Source organism: Labeo rohita, chromosome 6 (assembly GCF_022985175.1).
Source record: "Labeo rohita strain BAU-BD-2019 chromosome 6, IGBB_LRoh.1.0, whole genome shotgun sequence".
Lineage (NCBI taxonomy): Eukaryota > Metazoa > Chordata > Actinopteri > Cypriniformes > Cyprinidae > Labeo > Labeo rohita.
This window is the reverse complement of record NC_066874.1, coordinates 23,406,889-23,429,095: the sequence shown is the minus strand read 5'-3', so window position 1 is coordinate 23,429,095 and position 22,207 is coordinate 23,406,889. Positions and strand designations below refer to the sequence as shown.

The following is a 22,207-nucleotide window of genomic DNA, read 5'->3' as shown; positions in this document are numbered from 1 at the left end:
TGATGGATGCCATGTTCTTAGGCTACCAAAGCAGGAAAATATTGACTTTTTGTAAATTTAATCAGTTTTTCCTCTTACTAACTGCATGATGTCCACCACTTTTAAAATCATTTAATCATTTTATGTGTTTGTTGTTTAGATTTTGTCACGATATGGTAACGGCTATTTTAATATATATATATATATATATATATATATGTGTGTGTGTGTGTATTAAATATCAACATTTGAATGGCGTTAATAAGAAGACTAACTTAGAAAAGTAAGTAAACAATGCACACACTTAGATATAACCACTTTGTTACGTCAAAATAAGAGTTAAAATGTTTGTTACGTTAAAACAGGAGTTAAAATGTCATGAAAACATGATCTGTGGGAGTTTCTAGTGAGTAATCAGCTTGGTGAAATTTGAAGTAAATCTCCATGTATGTGAGCAATATTTACCGAGCTTTTATGATTGATGATCCGAATTAAAAAAATAGGTCAAAGTTAACTGTTAAAAAGAATAGCTGAACATTTGTTCACAAATAAAAAATATTGTTTAAATCGTTATACTGGTTATATAATCGCAATGTTATTTTAATAAATGTAAAATGCTGAGAAACACTAACTTCATGACATTCATACATTTATTTAATAAACAGAATATTGATTACATTGTTAATGTAAAAATTTAAAACAGAATTGTTTGTTTTCTTTTTCTGATAGCGTAAGTATGTTTATTTAACCAAGAAAATGTGACTGGGACATGCATTTACATTAGAGAGAGAGAGAGAAGTAGACAGGCTGAACTGGAACAAAAAACAAATTGCAAATGGCACAAAATATAATTATCATTTCTAGAATGTAATTATAAAGTCGACTACATTTGTAAATTAATACTTTGAGAACTTTTGTATAAACAAATATTTGTACGATCTCCATGACATCAGACTTCACCTCTTATCAGTTTTAATTAACAAAAACAAGCTACTGATGACAGCATAATAAAAATTTGGGCGATAATGTACAAGGTTCCTTCAGAAAGTGTTGCAAAACAATATTACTCAGAGGAGGCAACATAATGAAATAATTAAGATTAGCATCTAAGATAACATTTTTAGAGTCACCACTTGAAAAATAATGAGTACAGTATTACATCTGTGGAACCTGAAACATCTGAAATCAATCAGGATTATCATTACAAATACAAATATATATATATATATATATATATATAATATGAAGAGTTCAGATGCAAAAGCCTCTAAATTCATCTGATGTCTTTCTTTAAAAAATGCATTTTTATCAGGCTCCTATGTATAGGTTTCTATGTAAGTACCGGTACTTCTGATTGGGCTGAGGGTGGGATTTTAGTGAGTTTGAAGTAAAAGTATTTGATGGACATATAATATGTGTGGAGAGTGATTATATGAACAAGAATTTAATATCAGAAGAAATCTGGATGTATGCATGCTGATTGACCCATAATGAAAAAGTGTGTTTTATTTGAAAATCTCATTACAACTCTCAATACTTTAATATGTAAATTGAGGAATCTTATAATTTTATTGATAGTAATGTTTGGGAGACATCTTGGCACACATACAACTGCAGAAAGCCAGACTGCCAGAGGGCCATTATCCACATTAGCCGGTTGTGCAGTATGCTGGATCTTCACTATAGCTACTAATGGATTGAACGGCCTCTTGGTCTGTTATCTTGTGATGCAGTCGCTATTTTTGTTCCTGCTTCTGAAGGATCACATGAAGTCCCTGATACCTGTAGAGATTTATCTCTCTGCATTAAGTTAAAATGACAAAATAATCAAGAAATAATGTGAAAATTAAAAAAAAAACAATGAGAATTGTATACTACATACTGTATTTTCAATTACAGTAATTACGCAAATTATGTTATTAATTACGAAAACAACCCATGAGACCTCTTTAATCTCATTACATCTCATTTAATTTTAGATTGCAGTGAACAAATTAAACAATTGCTAATTGACTGGTAAATGACCAGAGGGCATGTTGTCTTGTGTTTTTCAATTACAGTAGCATTGCCAAACTCATTAACACTCAGACAAAGACAACAATTCTGATTACGAAGCTGATCACAGTTCTGTAATTAAAGGAAAATGCTCTCAGCACATCAAGTGTCAACAGAAAAACCCAGAAAGAACAAAGCATAAATAGTACATAAATATCTGTGCCTGCAGAGATGTGTTAACTTTTGAGTTCACAACACAAAAATTTGTTAACACATGCAGTACGTTCTTACATAAATAGTGGCCATAACATGATCAACAAGTCTGATTGCGAACCTCTGGGAACAAAACGTCAAGGAGCCGTCTGACCCCTTTAACTCCACCAGTAGACTTCAACACAGACTTCAAACTAGAGATTTGAATAGGAATACAACTTTCATGTAGTTTTTTATAAATAAGTGCTTGTTTTATTAGTAATTAAAAGCATTAGTTCATCCAAAAATGACAATTCTGTCATTATTTACACTTCCTCATGACTTTTGAAACCCACATGGCTTTCTTTCTTGCGTGAAGCAGCGAAGGAATTACCAAGCAGAATTTTAAGAAAGACATGAGGGTGAATAGATGATGACAGAATGTTCAGTTTTGGTCCTTTTAAATAAACTGAGTGCTGCATTTTTGAAAAGTTCTAACATTTTAAAAAAGATGCATCTCAAAACCCTGCCTTTTCCCCATTCATCAGCACTATGGTTTGACACTGTGCAAATCAACTCTGGTGAAATCAGTTCATTCTGATTTATTTTTTATTTTATCTCTCAATTTTTACAAATATCAATAGGGAGAGCATTTTTCAGTGCTACTCCATGAATAGATTGGAAATGAGAAAGCCATCTCACTTTTAGCCAAATAACAGCTATGATTATTCATGTATCCACTTACAATCAGTGTACTAGCTATATAATGAGAACACAATGATTTGAACAATTTCCTAAACAAAACAGTAAATTGAAATCCTCAGTAACACAACGGATGGAAAAAGTGGCGACCATTTCAAACCACTTGTGCAAAATGTGGATGGGGGGGCGCTTAGAGAAGCACTTTGGTGTACCCCAACCCCCTACCAGATTAAATTATAATAATGGCATGAAACACAGTCCATCCCGGTAAACGGAAAACACAAACAGCACAGAATCAAATAATGATACACTTTAGAAGCACCATTACAAGGCAAGCGCATCAGAGCAGTTAGTCGACATGTCAAACAGTTGCAAGCATATGCAAACACCTCTTATCAAAAACACACAAGCAGCGCCACGACCATCTGTTGATACAAGCTTGATGACAGCTCTAGCTGTGAGCAGAGTCCCAGAGCTGTACACGTTTGTCTTACACCATAAATAAATGTAAAACTCGAAATACATTCATGAAACCCTGTTGTTTGTACTGCAGACTTGCCACACTTCGTGGCATCTGTAATTTGGCATCTGGCATTAGGACATTCACAGGTGGGTTGTGATCTGAAATGATTTGCTGGTGGCTTAACATGCAAACATTACCTGGCAGTTCTTATTGCCTGTATATACATAACAAATTATGATTATGATTCTGTAGTTCCACATACAGTAGCCAAAAGAAGTACTGACACTTAATTACACATAAAATGTATGAAAGTCTTTGCATTAAATAGCATAATTCCAAGAAAGAATCAACTGCAAACTAACTGTGGTACATTTATGCGTACATTTTTTTTCATCTCTAGATAGCAGCAGCAGTTTGGAAAATGGATGAATGGATGTTTTTTTTTGCATTAAATTACAAAGAAGAGTGACTGGAGCTTCAAAGGGGACTCGAAAGCAACATTAAAGTAGTCCATACAATGTTTGCCATACATTAGCTTTATGGTGCTTTTACTTGCACCTTAAAAGCTCTTGTTCAAACATAAAGCCAAATGGGTTTGTAAGGGAGAGTAAATGATGAGAGTGATGATAATATAATGAACAAACCTTTCGATATGAAAGAAACTCATATAATATGCTTTCGGCAACATAAATACAATGCTCTGAACAGCTTTAGTGTAGACTATCTCTGTACCACTGTTGGCTAAATACGTATCAGTCAGTGAAAGCACTGAATGGTCACAAGTCAGATGTTCTTTATCAGCTCAATGCATCGGTGAGCTGACAGGAGAACTGCTTTTGGACTCATGGATTCACTGGAACTTTTAATTTGGCAGTGAAATATTATGCAATCGTTCTATTTTCCATTGCCCTATTAGCAGCTACCGAAGCGGGCAACGACAAGTTAAGCACGACTAGGCGTCTGGCTTTGCGGCCTGAGCCACATTCATTTCACTATTAATTAAGTCCCATGTCAGTTTCATTAATTTTACTCTGTAATCACTGCCTGAGAGCACATGTCAAATGTTAAATGCATTTATAAAAGTATTCCGGTTTCCACTGTCAACTATGCACTTTTGCAAATACCACATCATACCCCATCCTAAGCAATTAGAAATCACACTTTTCTCTGATGTTTATTGGTGGAAACAGAAAATTAGCAATTTCTGACTCTTATGTAATCTTCTAAATGTATTTACTGGTCACGGAGCCTTTTCACATCCACCAGTTTCATAGAGCTCTGACCTCTAGGAAAATACATTACGCTGTCGCTCCCTTTTTTCCTAGACACTGCTTTTGCATCTGCCTCGCTTATTTTATTTTAATTGGCAGGGTGTAAAATCATTTTCAGAGTCATGGGGATTTAAGCTGGTTTCAGAAACATAAAGACTGCTTTATAAAACACTTTTTTTGAAAACATTCTTTCTTTAAATACAGTTGCGACCCTGGATCACAAAACCAGCCTTAAGCAGCACGGGTATATTTGTAGCAGTAGCCAAAAATACATTGTGAGGATCAAAATTATCGATTTTTCTTTTATGCCAAAAATAATTAGGATATTAAGTAAAGATCATGTTCCATGATGATATTTTGCAAATTTCCTACCATAAATATATAAAAGCGTAATTTGTGATTAGTAATATGCATTGCTAAGAACTACATTTGGACAAATTTAAAGGCGATTTTCTCAATATTTATTTTATTTATGTCAATATTTCTTTATTTTTGCACCCTCAGATTCCAGATTTCCAAATAGTTGTATCTCGGCCAAATATTGTCCTATCCTAACAAACCATACATCAATGGAAATCTTATTTGTTCAGCTTTCAGGTAATGTTTAAATCTCAGTTTCGAAATTATATAGACCCATATGACTGGTTTTGTGGTCCAGGGTCACAATTCACCATTTTCTTCTAATATTGTATAAGATAGAGTGCCATGAATGTAACCTGCTGTTTAGCAAAACTGATGATCCATGGGTCCACTCTATAACAATGCATCGTGCAAAAATATAATATGCTAAGATGATGTTCAGTCACACTCAGTAAGATGCATAATCACAGATGTGGAACTGAAGGGCCCAATTAGAAGAACAGCTTCAATCATTCTTGTCAATAATTTATGTATGTTTAATTAAAAATTAACAAACAAAAATGACTGAATGCAGTCTTATCAGCCAAGAATAATATAAAACAGCTGCAGCAGTCATATCGCTCATTAAATATTTCTCATTGAAAATGTTACATAATTTACAACTAAAAGGATGCAAAATAAGAACAAAGCAGAGCTTTAATGGCCTCCTGACAACAACTGGTATAAAAAAGCAATTTACGTAAATGCCTAATCATCGTCTGTTGAAACTGCCTTCCATTTAAATTTTAAAGTCTTTTGGTTTATGGTGCCAACTGGTATGATCTAGAATATTGCACATGAAAAGATGCAGCACTTTGAGGCACTCGGTGAGTCAAAAAATTGGCTATTAAAATAAACGTGCTGAACGGACTGTTCCAAGGCCAGAAAGTATCTCACTAAACTATTGAATTAGTTCCCACTTTTACATTTACTTCGTTCAGGAATCCAGCTGAAAAACTCAAGCATGGAATTCAATTAAATGTGCCCACGGTTGCAGTTATCAGCATCAAAAAGAGCTCTGCGGGCTTGGCATTGAAAAACGCACACAATAAGACTAAACAGAAGTTTAGAGAGGTTTTAAAATAAGCCATGAGGATAAGAAGTCTGAGGAAAGTATTTGAGACCATTCAGTGCTTTACTGCACAATAAACATTTTACATAAACCATAAATTAGCATCAAGAAATATTCCTTCTTTTTTTTCTAGCAGTTGGCAGGTGAATAAAAGGACTTTGCCAAATAGTACCAACACTGAATGTAGTAGTCTCCATAGGAGCTGCATGGCAAACGTCAGTTTGAGTAAATCCAATTTGCTAATATTGCTGTTGTATATGCAGGATTCCCACATCTTTTGAATAATTTGTTTTCATTTGTAACATGCGTGATATTTTCAATTTTTTTTCAATGACAGTGGCAAACCCTGCACATTTTGTTTCATTTCAAAGGTTGCTTGAGTAACAATGAACAAAATCTCTTTGAGTGTGTTGACTGCGACAGTGACATAAGAGTGACGTTTTTGCGTGGTAGCATGCTGAATCACCCAACGTCAATATGATCCACAACTACATCTGGAAATTTTCCAGCTCGTTGGGTGACTAAACTCTTATTTTGGAAAATGACTACTATCAAGTCACTGTTCCTCATTTCCCCCATTCAAGTTACTGTTCTCTATGTTCAAAGACTGTTTGTGAGCATTGTCACTCTGAATGGCCTTTTTATTTAGGGCGCTCAGAGGACATTGAGTTTCCTTCTGCGTGTCTAGAGAGCACTTGGAGACCGCGCTGGCCACCTGGCAGAACTTCCTCAAGAGGATCTCTCTCAGGAGCAGGTAAACCCATGGATCTAGAATCTGATTGAGTGAGGCCAGACGTATGGCGGTGAGAAAGAAGTTGCAGTCCATTTGTAAGTCCTGGGGTGAGAGAGATACAGTAGCAGAATTGCACTGATGGGAGGATGTGTGGGTGGAGATCATCTTCAGCATAAGGACCTGCAGAACGGAAGGAGACACACCACAACAGCACAATGAAAAACTGTATATGCATGTGCTTAAAGACTTACAAAGACTGCTCAGCAGATTTCTGGTGGATTCTAAATGGCAGTTATTTGCAAGTTTTACATCCCTTCACAAGTATTCAGGGTAATTTCATAATGTTTTTAGCTACCAGTAAAAGTTCCAGGCAATGCTATATTATAAATACTATTTTCAAAATAATTTTAATATATTGATATCAGTTTATACCAGTCAAACATTTTTGAACAATTTTTTTTTTTTTAAAGAATTCTCTTCTGCTCACCAAACCTGCATTTATTTGATCCAAAGTACAGCAAAAACAGTATTTAATTATTTAAAACAACGGTTTTCTATTTTATTATATTTTAAGATGTAATTTATTCCTGTGATTTCAAAGCTGAATTTTTAGCATCATTACTCCAGCCACATGATGCTTCAGAAATCATTCTAATAAACATTTATTAATATTGTTATTATGTTGAAAACAGTTGAGAAGAATTTTCAGGTTTCTTTGATGAATGGAAAGTTCAGAAGAACAACATTAATTTGAAATAGAAGTCTTTAGTCTACAAAATTTATAAAAATTATAATGACTCCAAGCTTTTGAATGGTATAGTGTATGTTACAAAAGCTTTTTATTTAAGGTAAATGCTGATCTTTGGATCTTTCTACTCATTAAAGAATCCTGAAAAAACTCATATGTTTTAAATATTGATAAGGTAATAATAAAAAATGTTTCTTGAACAGCAAATCAACATATTAGAATGATTTCTGAAGGATCATGTGACAGTGAAGACTGAAGTAATGATGCTGAAAATTTAGATTTGATCACAGTAAACAAACAATAAATTATATATTAAAATATATTAAAATATAAAACAGTTATTTTAAATAGTAAAAATATTGTTATTGTTTTTACTGTACTTTGGAGCAAATAAATGCTTGGTGAACAGAAGAGACTTATTTAAAAAAAAACATAAAAAATCTTTTGACTAGTATGTATTGACTAAAACGAGCTACTTAATTGTGCAGTAATGTATTTCCTCTATTTTTAAATTTAGATTACCTTTGTCATCATCTAACACCTAATACTTAAAAACAAATTTAACTCAATTTTCAATTTTATCTTTAGTAGATCTCAAAATGAATTTCCATGTTCATACCATTTTTCTACATAATGGTAATGTTTAAAATGACTGATTTTTGTTTTTTAGTTATTTTTCTAATTTACTAGGCAAAAATGTATAGAACTTAAATATCAGCCATAACATCATAAACAATTTCAACCCATTTTTTTTTTTGTTTTGTTTAATTCCCACAGTCAGGTTATGAAATGGCATAACCGGGGGATGTGACATTTTTACAGAATTCTCTACAGTCTTTTCTTAATAGAGCCTATAATTCCCAGTGTAAACGCTAATCTCAAACAACTGTTCAAAAACATGACATTATAACAAGTAGAGGCCCTCCAAAGTGTACAGTACTAGTAAAATCGCTGGCCTGTCGAGTTCACCTTCACATAGGAATTCATATATTCTGTTTAATTCAATTTAAATAGAGAGGGTTTGTAGCTGGGCACACTTAGTTTTGAGCAGGAATGACACCATGCATGCTTTCATCTGATAACTACAGTAAGTGTATCTGGGAAAAGCTGATATGATACATACCAGTAGAGGTGACCAGCATGTCAACAGCACACACATAATGCCCATCAACTGAATAACAGTCTCTGTTGTTAACCTCTCCCATTGCTTGGACGACTGGGTCGAGGTTGCCTTCGTTTTGCAACGTGTAACCAAAGCACGGATGGTCACAACGTTACACGACAACGTGACCAGCAAAGAAGATATCCCCAATGCCGCAAAGGTGGTGGCAAAAAACGTATTTCCCGTTACGTTTTTGTCACCTGTACTTATGAAGCACCAACTGCCTGGCCACTGCAAAGTGTACTTTCCAACCCCAGCAATGGGTAGTAAGGCAAAGAGCAAAACCAGGCACCAAATGATGACCAGAACCTGCTTGGTCACGTTGGTTTTCATGTAATGTGAGTACCAGTGAGGAGCTGTGATAGCCAAGGCCCTCTCAATAGCCATGGCACTGGCTAAAAACAGAGGACACAAGCCAAAAGTGGTCATGCACACCCCAAAGAAAGCGCACAGAGTTCCGGAAGGGTCCACGCGTTTCCATTTCAAATCTGCTCTGTACACCGAAATGACTATTGGACTTGTGAGCAGCTGGCCGAAAAGATCAGTTAACGCCAACGAGCCGATACAAAGCAGAAACGACTTCTTCCTTTTGTTTTCCTTTTTTCTGTATGCACTATAAACTAACAGCATCGCCAGAGAGTTTCCGACCATTCCAGTGACCATCATAATGATGGGAAAAAATACGGACACAGAGCCACAGCTTGCGCTCTTGCCCGGGCTGTCCTGTAAAGATCTGGAAAGGTTCGACTCCCACATCATGGCTCCAGCAGTCAGGTTTGGCGGCAGGACATCTGAAGACTGACATTTAGATGTCATCCTTTTTCAGGGAGAGTGTTCATGGCCACAGCAGCCTTTTGAAACAGGTGGTGTCCTCAGTGAAGTCCGCTCCACTTCTGTCTCACTTTGTGCGCTCGGCTGTCCGAGAGCGCGCTATAAACACAGAGGCGGGACCCTTATGGAAATGTAAAACATGCTCAGAAAGACAACAGAAAAATAGTGCAAGACACAAAGTATATCTTGAACGCAAAGGGAAAACTTTTTTTTTATTTTTTATAAATAAGTAGATAAATGTGTCGGCTAAATTTCTTCCTCGCTGTTCGGTGCGGCTCACAAAATAGTAAATATTACCTTCATCCTCAAGCTGACGGACACAAGCTGTTTGACACACATGTGACCAAACGCTTTATCACTTTTTAAAGATTTTAAGATTAACCAAATTATCGGTAAACTTTCCAAACAAGGGATAAATTCTAACGATTTATGTTTTATTCGATGATAATCCTCCAAACCACCAGCTCACAGATGGTTTTGAACGCAACAAGTGCCACCTAGCGCACGACAAACGATATTTTCAAAACATCATCAGTTTCTGAGATGTATTTTTGCTCATCAGAAAGGTCTGTAAATCATACATGACTAATGAAATGTTATTTTATAAAATAGACAAGGAAAGCAACAAATGTTTTATTCCACACAAGTATGGGAGACGGGTCCAGTTTCTTAAACAAGTTGCAAATCATCTAATTCTCTAATTCACATTCTCAGTTTAGTCCTTATTCCACATTTGAGGACGTGTGGCAGACAGAAGGCTTTGTAGTTAAACTCGTAAAAGTTAAACTGTTTATTGTGTCTGTGTAGACACAATAAACCTAGATATTTTTCATGCAAGTTCATAGTGCTTAGTGTTGAGGAAAGTTACTTTTAAAAGTAATGCAATACAACATTGCGTTACTCTCTAAAAAAAAGTAACTGTTTTCCTTAGTTACTTTTTATGGAAAGTAATGCGTTACGTTATTTTTTTTTTTTTAAAAACTGGCCTGCTTGTTTGTTTTTTAAGTATAAAATGTAATATTTTTAGCAAATGTAAAAGCCCTTTCACTCTAAAAAGTGGACTGAATAAGCCTCAGGCTGAAGGAAAGGTAAATTCACGTCTGTACAGTAGAACGCAGGAGAAGGTTCAACACTATTCAGCATAAAAACAATGAAGCACAAATGTGACCCTGGATAACAAAACCAGTCATAAGGGTCATTTTTTCAAAATTGAGATTTATATATCACATGAAAGCTGAATAAATAAGCTTTCCATTGATGTATGGTTTGTTAGGATAGGACAATATTTGGCCGAGATACAACTATTTAAAAATCAGGAATCTGAGGGTGCAAAAAAAAAAAAAAAAAATCAAAATATTGAGAAAATTGCCTTTAAAGTTCTTTAAATAATGTTCTTAACAATGTATATGACTAATCAAAAATTAAGTTTTCATACATTTACAGGAGGAATTTTATAAAATATCTTCATGGAACATGATCTTTGATGATTTCCTAATGATTTTTGGCATAAAAGAAAAATCAATAATTTTGACCCATACAATGTATTTTTGGCTATTGCTACAAATAAATCCCAGCGAATTAAGACTGGTTTTGTGGTCCAGGGTCACAAATGTTAGGTAATCTAAAGTCATTTTTGAATATTAGTATGGCTGAACCGGATAATCAAAGGTGAGCAGCAAAGACCCTAGTTAATAAAATGGGATTAAATACATAAAGAATATCTGATTATTACTGGTCATATTCTGATTTTGCATTTTGATGTATACTGAATCATTTTTTTTGCAAGTGAAATTATGCATGTTCACATTTAGTCTGGGATTACAGTATCATGTTTACACTGCGCACACGCCTCTGTACTTGCGATTTCTCGGAGACAGGAGACTTGTCAGTCAATAAATGGGAAAACAAAGCAACTGGCGTTACTTGTTTGAAAACGTAATTCATATTTTCTTCTTTCTGATTACGTAACTCGTAAGTACCCAAACACTGGTGCAAATGTTTTGGCTGTTAGCTGTAAGGTGAGCTAGTTCACGGCTACAAGACGCTGGGTTAATTGTAAAATCAATGAAATATGTTATAACTTACTCCGAGCAATTTTTTGTTTTATTTATGTTTTCTTTTAACTCCATTATGCCTTGGTCTTGGAAGAGAAAGACAAACCGAGGGGTGTCTCTAAATGTTCTAAATTTTATCATGCTCAATTACTATGTCTGACATTGACAAACATGCTTAAACACACACCAATAATGTTGAAAAGTCAACATGAATAAAAAGCATTCTAAATCTTTTTTTTTTTGGTCATAACCCTTATGCATAATGTTACATCTCAACCCAGGGTATATTACAACTAACCCAGACTATGAGGTGAAATGTAACATTGAACTGGCTTAAAACAACTCCAAGATACACACAAATGTCAAAAATGTTGCAACCATCCCTCCGTCTCCTCTTGTAATATGGGGACTATTAAAAACATCAGCCTTTATAGGTTTGCAGTAAAACAAGTCATAGTTTATAAAGGCAGAGCTAATTCAATAACAAAGAGCACATCTTTTGGAAGAAAAAAAAAATCTCAACCAAGACATCCCCCAATGCAGTAACACAGGAGGACAAAAAAGTGCAAACAAATGTTTCAGATTAACAAGTGTTTATTCATGTTGGTTACACACTTATGCAATTTTAAAGGACAGTAAAACAGTTTCATATTTTCTTTGTTAGAAGAGGGTGATTATTTCACATGTTCCAAATTTAATTTGAGCACAGAAAAGAAATCCAAACCAGTAATTTATCAGTAATTTGAGTTTGTCCACGAGTTTGTCTAGTTTCTTAGTTCCACAAATGATAAAATTAAGAACAAAGACCAAAAAAAGACCAAAATGACCAAAAAAAATAAAAATTCACATTTCATCTGTCTTGCCAAAAGAAAATAAATCTCTACAAGTATAGAAAAAACATACTTACCTTTAACGCACACAATTAGACAAGGCATTGTTACGCCTCTGAGGAAAAGCTTTCTATAAGATGCTGGCATCAGGTGGTTATTTAATGTTTAAGCCATCATCATATCTTGTGAGGAGTTTAATATCAAAGAACTATAAACCCAGCATCTGAGTATTTTTTATAGAATAGTTTTTGCTTGATAGTATTCTGATAGTAGTAATGTCTGACAATGGATGAATAAAACTACTTCTGCAATATAATTTGCATAATTTCCCATTAAAACAGTTGATGTCCAGAAGATATGTGCCATTTATAGTCACAGACTTGATGTTATTTCTCTATAAACCCACTGACACTACAGAGCTTACACTTTGAGTTATACTGTTGAGAGATTTGGCTAGATGTTTAAAAAAAAAACAAAAGGCAGAAAACTTGTGAAGAGGTTACGTGAACATGTGCGCAAGTTTTTTTTCATAGAAATCAATATGAATTCAAACAGTTGGGTAGTTGCAATAGGCCAAAAAACAAAACTTGGAGTTTGAAAAACAAAAAACCAAAACCAACAACATGCAGTTTTAGAAAGAATTTGTTTCTTTTGTTAATCATTTCTGTTTTGAGCTTGAGCCAGAGTGGGATGATCCAGATGAGCCTCTGCGCCTACAAAGAGATAGAGAGAAAGAGACAAAGAGAAAGAGAAAGACCATGACCGATTAAGTGATTTGGTTCTTGAAATCAAAACAAACCATTAAAAATATATTGCACAGAGAAAAGCACAATTTTGTGACTGTTTCAGAAATGTACGGCTATATCACAGAGCCCTGTGTATAATGCAGAAGGACGCCTGGAATCCAGGACACCATGTGTTACACCAAACCTTTCAGACGAGTGCGATCGTGCGCGTCTTTTTTTGCGGCCACCAGAGGAGGACCTGGAGCGACTCCTCTTCTGGCCTCCTTCAGGCGATGACGAAGGGGAGCGAGACCTCTTCTTTGAAGAAGCAGAGCCCTTTCCTGATCTGGAGCTGGATCTTTCAAAGGGAATAAATAAGCATTCTCATGAAGTCAACAAACATCATTACACAGATATCTATAACAAGATTATCAAAGGGACTGAAATGGGAGGAAAACATCCACCCGAATCTTTCTAAATACTACTTTACTAAACTTCTTTATAAGACCAAAACTGCAGGTCTGACCAACTGATCTTTCAGAAGAATAAAGCTGAACCCGTCAGATACCTTACAGCTCTAATTGCCAGTTAGATGTCACAGTGTTGGCAGATAAATTGAGATCTGGGACACTGAATAATCAACAGCTCCAAAAGAGCACATTTTATAAAAGAACAAGAAAGCTCTTGACACCTACACTGAGAACAAAGTCGAAAATCCTGTTCAAACAGATAAAGCTAAAACTTACTGGCCCCTCATTTTTTGATCATTTGTTTGATCAACTTCTGTTCAGACTCAGAAGGACAAAGAGTTCACTACAACCATTGGCTGTTTATACACACACACACACACACACACACACACTCTCTCTCTCTCCAGGAGAGTGCATGTGACCTCATTCACCTGGAGTTGGACCTGGAGCGAGAACGAGATCGTGATCTGGAACTGGATGAGCTCCTGGACCGGGATCTGCAAGACACCGACATCAACAAAAAAAACACACCACAAATTTCCAATTTTTCCAAGAAAGTTAAAGACCCTCTGACAAAAAAACCCAAGAAAAGAGACTAAAAAGATCAGCTTTGGCTTTTTAAAAATACATTAAAACACCTGTTTCAAGTTGTGTTGATGGTATGAATTACTTGTAAATAAATGAATTGACACAATCACTTAAAAGTACATCAATATTCATACTATCATATCAATCAAGGCGGCAATTGAAAAAGACAAATTATATTTTTGAAAAAAAGAGAGAAAGAGAAAGAAATTAAACATTAAAACAGATTATTGCAATGAGATTTGAATAAAGATTTGAGCTGATACTGACATTTGCCTGGAGTTACCCTTGACCTGTACCCTTTTACCTGGACCTAGACCGGGAACTTGAACTGGACGAGCGTGACGAAGACCGCGAGGAGCCTGAACGACTGCCTTTCTTCTCATCATCAGCATCCAAATCATACTTGGACAAATCTGCATCATCGTCATCATCGTCATCATCCTAACAGGATAAAGATGAAAAACTATAATGGTAGATTCATATTTCTGCTAAAGCTGTAAAGATTTGTTTTATATTGAACCCTACTGCGATTTTCAAATCTGTTCTTTATGACTTACTACTGCAGTCATTTTACAAACAACATACCTAATAAAACAAAGGAGGGGATGACTAAAGCTAGCCACACACTAGAGGATTTGCACCCCTGAACAATCAGGGAGTGTGGCCCGATTCGTGGCTTGTCACAAGCAATTTTTTGTCCAGAAATACTCTATTGTGTAGTGTTAATATGATTATTTAAATGCTCCTGATTGAGACGGAGAGTCCCCGAACTCAAATAGTAAATTCTTGATCTTGATCTGGCTGCCTCTGACGTGATACCCGCGATAGCCAATTAGAGCAAGCAAGCATCACTTAATGGATGTTGCGTGCTTCCATAGCTGAAACCTGGCACTGGCAGCCACAAAAAATGCCATGAAAGCAGAATACATCATTCAAATTCTTTTTATACTTTTTCACTGTGAAACAGAACATGTGCTGACAACATGGATCGTCTTCCATTTGTTTGTCTTCTCTAGCCACGTTTGATCTCGCGAGTCTCTGTGAGATCTTGTGTCATTGTGAAATTGTTCCTACAATCAACAAGTGTGTGGTTGTGTGGTCTGCTCGAATCATCTAGTGTGCACAGTCAGAGGACTATAAGGCTAAAAATCGGTTAAAACGGTCTTTATGTCTGTGGTCGCCCATGGTTTTAAAATCTGTTGAGATTTAAAAATAGTCTTGTGTGCAGCCAGCCTAACAGAATAAAATCTCTTACATCAAGTTTGTATTTTGAAAGATCTCCATCTTCATCATCATCTTCTTCTTCTTCTTCGTCGTCATCATCTTTTTTTTTGGGTTCCTCTTTCTTTTCATTGTCCTTCTTGCTTTTTCCACGATACTTCTTTTTTATGCGCCCAAACTGTCCAGAAAACCAACAACATTTTTAAAATTCAAGTTTATCTGTAAATCATCTGTATTGCTATGAAGTCTGGCCTTCATATTAAAGGGATAGTTCACCCAAAAAATGAAAATTCTGTCATTGATTACACACCCTTGTGTCATAAATTTTTCATTTCTGGGTGAATTATTTCTTTAATATCAAGAAACGTCATCTGTGTGTACTAAAAAATTAAAAAAATCCACTGACCTCATCGTATTCACCATCAGACTCCTCTCGCTCATTGTAGACTAAATTCTCTCTCTCATTGAACCCTCCACCGTATCCTGTTACATGCATCAAGCAGATGACATTAAACAAAAATTCACAACACTGCCGTCAATGTGTCAAGAAATTTATGCTAACTTTCAATTTTGAACAAAGATAAAGATATACCTGTCCTTTCCTCCAGTTTGGCATATTTAGGAGTGTTACACATGTTGCACTCTGATCTTCTGGCCCAGTTTACATTACCACACCTAGATTTAAAGCAAGAACAAGTACAGATATTAATACATCGGTATATTACAAGGGTCTCAAATTCATTCAAGAAAAAGAAAAGGGTGCCCTTGGGTTATTTACAAGACCTGACCAACTATCAAACTATCAAACAAATTTGACCTTTTCATTCAGAGGTCCTTTCAGAACTAAACAAGAAAAGGATGATCAACCTAAAGAAAATATGAAAGAAGAGATCTATTCTTGCTTATAATAGTTTATAGTCCAATTTGGGTTGGATCTGGAAAAATGTAAGCCAGCAAAATGCAACCACGGTCTAGGATGGCCACTGTCCTGCAGAGTTTAGCTGCACACCTGCTTGTACTTTTTAAGTAATACTGAAGACTTCTATGCCCTTTAAGTGTAGTTGAAAATATCTTAAAATCACTTTAAGCACATGAATGGCAAAGTGAAGTCATTTGTGACCCTTTCCATTGATGTATGGTTTGTTAGGATAGGGCAATATTTGATATTTGGCTGAGATACAACTATTTGAAAATCTGTAATCTGAGGGTGCAAAAAATGAAAATATTGAGAAAATCGCCTGTAAAGTTGTCAAAATGTAGCTCTTAGCAATGCATATTACTAATCAAAAGTTACATTTTGAAATATTTACAGTAGGAAATGTGCAAAATATATTCATGGAACATGGAACTTTATTTAATATCGCAATGATTTTTGGCATAAAAGAAAAATAAATAGTTTTGATCCAATGTATATTTGCCTTTTGCTACAAATATACCTGTGCTACTTAAACACACTGCCCTATAATATAGAATATATCTGTTACTTCAAATATAGTATATCTGTGTAAACAAAATATAGCTCAATGAGCCTGTAGAAAATGGTGTAGAAAGTTAATTACTCAACTTCCAGTTTGCTTTATGTAACAAAACATTTAGATGTGATACAACGCATACATAAGTGACAGAAATTAATACTTTTCATTTTGAATTCGGATGTAGTTACTTTAGTGTGTTGTTTATAATATAATTCTTTTTATTTTGCTCAGGCAGCTTCTGTGTTGTTTCCAAACTGAATGCATGATGTCGTATTAATGAACTGTGGTCACACTAGACTGAGCATACAAAATTGCTACGGACGCTACGTTGTAATATGACATCATGCTCAACTGTCTTTTTAGAAAGACAATTCAACATCCACTTTTTTTCTCATGTCATTCATTTTTTATTTGCAAATTTTATGGGTCTGGCTTCGGTCTCAACCACGTCCAGCTATTTTTAGCTGTACTAAACAGCTTGTTTTGCTGCTTGATATTGCAAACTGTTATGCCTTACCATGTTATTTTAATGTATTATCTTAATTATGAGCACATTGTAGTGCAAAGTGTTTTACCATTTACTGCACGTGGTTATTCTTTTCGTTATTTCCCTATAGGCTTTCTTCCGCGTTAGAGAAAAAGTGGATATAATACATTCAAAATATAAAAATATGCCATCTACTTCACATTACTGCAAATCTGCAATCAATCTTCTACTGGTTACGTATTTCCATGATACAAATTTGAGGGGCAGAGTTCACCAAACTTGAACTTTGGAATGCAGTGATATTCACATTCACGTATTCACAAGCTTATGTTTGTCTCCTGCATTCTACGAATAGAAGTCAATGCAACAAAAAGTGCTGTGTGACTGGCCCTCCAGAGGTACTAGTTGTCCAGATGCACTTGAAGGCAGCATTTGGTTTGATTTCTCTAGTGAGTGTGATTACAGATGGCGCTAAACTCTTTAGGACCAGGTATGCCAAAACCACAAGTCCCCATCCACACCGTCAATGCTAAACAGGAAAAAAATGGTTGAATTATAAGCAGCATTACACAAAAAGCTTTGTGAAATGTCACTTATTTTTCACTTCAACCTTTTCAAGTGAACCGATCCCATTTATTGCGCTTCATGACAGGATATCATTACACTGTGTACATTTATTCTGCTCCATTAAGCAGGTTGAACAGTGTTGGGTTCGAATGAGAAGTAAAATATGAAGTCGGAAGGAATGGTTTTCTTTAATGTCACCGAAACAAATTGAAAAGACATGCTGTCAACACAGAAGGATAAGAACAGCTAACTTTAACAGATACTTGTGATTTTAACTATTATGAATATGTTTATAATGTACATTCTAGTGTTAAGCCATTTTATAGCAATACCCACGTTTTGCACTGCCAGTCGTTGGCACTGAAAAGACCTCTGCTCTTCTCAGCCAGAGTCTTTCCAATCTCGGTTCCCCCCGCTTTCATCATCTTTGCTTCAGTTGTCTTTTCTGTTTAAGGAAAATTGGCTAATTAGTTTAGACTCATCATGATAAAGTACTGTGCATGCATTGATACTCATTTTTGTGACACACCCCTAATATATAACATGTAGTGATTATACAAACAATTATAATCCACTTACCCCTGCCACATCTGTTACAGCTCGTTCTTCTAGCAAAGTTGACATTTCCACACCTAAGATTTTATAAAGATAAAACTGATTAGGTCTGTAGACATAAACATCATTCGGCATTCATGCACACAAAGAACAGGCCAACTCACTAACACTTTCAAACAACAGTGAGACGTTCAAGTGGTGCACACAGTTAAATACATTCATAATACAACTTTTTTTTTTTAAAGAAACATTTCACAAATAGCCCAAAACATTGCAACTACTAATGAAGACGATATAATGGCAGATAACGTTAGCAGACTCGTGCACATAGCAACTGACTAGCTAATCGCTTAACCTAAGAATTACGAACGTGTAACTCTCAAAAGTATTTGATTACCAGTGGTTTAGTGGAAAGAAATTAATATAATGTTTTACGTTTGTTTTCAAAAACGAAAAGAACGCGTTTATAGGCCCAAACACACACTATAAATGTGCGCTAAAGCTAACACATGCTATGCTAACAGAAGCGTGTGATCTTCTCTCAGCCACAACATTCATTTTCCCAGAGGGATTAACTTGTAAGTAATGCAAACATATGCGTATATATTAATAATTGGGATTTTTAATAAACCATTATACGGCAGGTCTTACTTTTTATCGGGACAAATCCAGTCTCCGTCGCTAACGCGAAAACTCTTTCCCGACATGTTCGTCCTCTCAGCTGCCCCCGCCACAAATCCGCCAGAGAAATGAAGAAAGCCTTATGAGTATTAATATGTATTTATTACACCAGCACTAGTATTTAAACCTACAAGTACAGCAAAAACAACACTTTACAGAGTGAGAAAGAGCGTATGCAGGAATACGTTTGCTACCGAAAGACACATGGGCTGCGTCTCATAATCTAATTGGCTCCCTATCTAGGTGCATGGTAGGCGGGACCCAGACGCCGAGTGATGCTGTCTAGATAGGCGGCTCGCTAGATTTTGAACCACAGCCACAAACTTGACGTGCAGCAGTACTAGCTTCCATTACAGACGTGCAATGAAGTCTAATTAGATTTATTTCTAAAATAATTCAATTTGTCTAAACTACGTGTGACAGCTCAAACAGATGATCATACTCCTAACTGCCAAAAATAGACCCTACACATTCGTTTTAATTCCCTGCGTCATTTCCTTATGGGCCATTTATTTTTCAAAGGCCCCAAATAATAAAATAAGGCAAGAGAATAACAAAGAAAACAAAATATTTTGCCGAAATGCAGTATCAAGTAATGATGATATAGTATTCTGCATATGGACATCCTAAGTAGAACTAAAGACTGCTAAAATTACAACGACTTAGCTACTCTGAAAATAAATAATTAAATTCGCGATTAGTGCATAATTAGACATAATTTTTAAGAAGATAACATTAGCTGCCAGAAAAGTTACATAAATTTCTGTGCTTTTAAAACATGTTTTCAGCACTAGTTTCTTCCACAAGGTTTATATAGGCTAAATCTGTATGTAAGTTCGACTTCTTTTTATGGATGTAGTATTGTACTAAATAATTGCATAATGTATTGTTAGGCTATTTGAAACACATCAAAGACACATATGTCTACAATACACAGTAATATAGACATTATTTAATCTCTGATTGTGAACCTGTGCTTTAAATACATCCACTAGATGGCAGATTGTGTTCATCACACAACAGTCTGGAGAATTGGTACATTTGGCAGCAACTAAGTCTGTACTCACTACAGGCTTGTTCCCATGTTAACATTTACACATGCATCACAGAAAAGAGTAAAAACCACAGACCTACATGCCATTGCCATATGTGAGGAACATGCAGATATCTACAGACATATTGTGACACATCTCCAAATCTTTCCTTTCAAATGCCACCCTTATGCAATGCCTCATTCGTTGCGCCAACATTTTGCAGACCTTGGTTCGGTTCGGCATGAAGGCACACGCGTTGCTGGGCCAGATGGAGTTGAGACATCCCTCCCACTGTGAGTTCTCAGTCCTGCAGGGACTTAGATAGGACCCATCCTTGCTGGTGCTCACCAAGCTAAGCCTGTCCTCCATTCTCTGCCAAACTCACGCTGTTTCAGAGGTCTCTAGCACAGCTGGTGCATTGCTTATGAGTCAGAATGCCCACATTGTTTTTCAAGTGGAGGTGTTTAAAAATATCTGATGCCCACATTTTACCATGGCTATTTACATAAACATGTTTTTGGATGGACAGTTTTTTGATGGATATTACATATAAATGTGAAATAACTGAATGCAAAAGTCATGCACATGACAAAGCCTTAATGGCAGAGTTTATTTAGCATTTACGCTTTCTTAGCTCACACCCTTATATCAAATTGACTTCGTAAAACAGCCCCAGCCAAGAAAAGATATGTAAATGTATTAAGATTAGCTTTCCTTTCTACCATGTTTGTGTATGTGTGCATAAAAAGGACAAATACACTTTTCTGCAGGAGCTCATTGAAATGAAAACAAGAACTCGGATTATGAATAATACATTTCTTTATCAGTAGAATCATGAGAAAGAACACACTCTTCTGAGAGTGCTTTTTTTTGCTATTTAAAAGCTCAAAATAGTCCAGCAACACTTTTCGGCATCCTAATGCTTCCCCTAACCTAGTGCTTTTAAACAATCAATGATAATGTGTTGTCAACACAACTAACATCCATAATCGATCATAGTCGCAAATGAGTCTTTGGGCCTGCAAATGTCACTGTCCAGTCTAGTTCTTACTTCGGATGTTCCACTCAGGTGCTTTTTTGACAGTGAAGGGTAGCCAACGGAGGTTTGAATCCCTATATAAAGCCACCTGGGATTTCTGGATCTGACAGATGGTGGAAGCTATTCCTGATGGAAGGGGGGTTGTGTTACTTTGACACGTTGGTTTAACATCATAATAATAAGCTAATAACGGAAGCTTGTATTCCCCCACGCACCTATACAAGAAATGATTCCGTCCTTGTGCAATTCAAGGAAGTTCTCAGAGCAGCTGCTCTTGTCGAATCAAAAGTGAGACAGCTGAGAACAGCAACAGAGATCTTTTGGTTTGCATGAGTGGACGGCGAGGTGCTGTCAGCTTGCTGTGCTCTTATGTAAGAGGTGAGGAGTAGCTCAGGAAAGCTGGCTGCCAGCTGTGCTGGTATTTGGATGAGAGCTCCTGCCTTGTCACCTCATTGTAATCTCTCTAATGCATATTCATTGTCAATGCATGGGAGCACTTCTCATTCAGAAGGTCATCCGCAGTGGGGCTCCATTGCAATGGTTTTTTGCGCGTTGAATAAGTCAGAGGGAGGACAGCGACACTGGATAAATATTCTCATCTAGATGAGTGCTATCATGTCTTCATTTCTCTTCTCAGAGGTGACCTCACGCTCGAAAGCTGAACGGATAATAATGTCATGTACAGTGTAACGTAAAGTGACATTGCATAACATAAGGCATCCTGCTTTAACGTGATGCTTGTGAGGTGAGAAAATTGCATGTCCTGTGTCATAACAGTACATTATACAGGGAGGTGAAAAAAAGGTGAGCTACCATTTATTAAAATATCATATTTTAATATAACAGTACGTCATGCATCCAGAGGTAGCTAAATTTACTTACCTTATGTCATTTTAAATTTGTATGAAATTCTTTTAAATTAGACCATCTAATT

At 35.9% G+C, this 22,207-nt stretch overlaps 2 protein-coding genes across 3 annotated transcripts; both read right to left on the bottom strand.

Annotated features, from left to right (window-relative positions):
- Nucleotides 1-1,350: 1,350 nt before the first annotated feature.
- ptger3 (prostaglandin E receptor 3 (subtype EP3)) lies at nucleotides 1,351-9,646 on the bottom strand. Its single transcript, XM_051113354.1, has 2 exons — nucleotides 8,678-9,646; nucleotides 1,351-6,986 (listed from the first exon to the last, which is right to left on the bottom strand). Exons 1-2 carry the CDS (start codon nucleotides 9,530-9,532, stop codon nucleotides 6,630-6,632), a joined length of 1,212 nt encoding a protein of 403 aa, XP_050969311.1. The 5' UTR covers nucleotides 9,533-9,646; the 3' UTR covers nucleotides 1,351-6,629.
- Nucleotides 9,647-12,177: 2,531 nt separating this feature from the next.
- On the bottom strand, nucleotides 12,178-19,440 carry zranb2 (zinc finger, RAN-binding domain containing 2). 2 transcript variants are annotated; one of them, XM_051112864.1, is made up of 10 exons: nucleotides 19,171-19,439; nucleotides 18,544-18,596; nucleotides 18,301-18,409; nucleotides 16,028-16,110; nucleotides 15,842-15,918; nucleotides 15,470-15,613; nucleotides 14,519-14,655; nucleotides 14,058-14,123; nucleotides 13,362-13,514; nucleotides 12,178-13,144 (listed from the first exon to the last, which is right to left on the bottom strand). In XM_051112864.1, exons 1-10 carry the CDS (start codon nucleotides 19,224-19,226, stop codon nucleotides 13,090-13,092), a joined length of 933 nt encoding a protein of 310 aa, XP_050968821.1. In that variant the 5' UTR covers nucleotides 19,227-19,439; the 3' UTR covers nucleotides 12,178-13,089. The 2 variants fall into 2 exon arrangements, with proteins under 2 accessions (XP_050968821.1, XP_050968820.1); XM_051112863.1 differs by having other exon boundaries at nucleotides 12,178-13,514; nucleotides 19,171-19,440.
- Between the last annotated feature and the right edge of the window lie 2,767 nt (nucleotides 19,441-22,207).

What these genes read in the sequence shown, in the direction of transcription:
- ptger3 (XM_051113354.1), bottom strand. Translation starts at nt 9,532, where the DNA reads ATGACATCTAAATGTCAGTCTTCAGATGTCCTGCCGCCAAACCTGACT. An exon ending in CATGCTGGTCACCTCTACTG is followed by an intron (nt 6,987 to 8,677) that starts GTATGTATCATA and finishes TCCGTTCTGCAG; the next exon opens with GTCCTTATGCTGAAGATGAT.
- zranb2 (XM_051112863.1), bottom strand. Translation starts at nt 19,226, where the DNA reads ATGTCGGGAAAGAGTTTTCGCGTTAGCGACGGAGACTGGATTTGTCCC. An exon ending in CTGATGGTGAATACGATGAG is followed by an intron (nt 15,614 to 15,841) that starts GTCAGTGGATTT and finishes TTTTCTGGACAG; the next exon opens with TTTGGGCGCATAAAAAAGAA. An exon ending in CGCTCCAGGTCCAACTCCAG is followed by an intron (nt 13,515 to 14,057) that starts GTGAATGAGGTC and finishes TCCCTTTGAAAG; the next exon opens with ATCCAGCTCCAGATCAGGAA.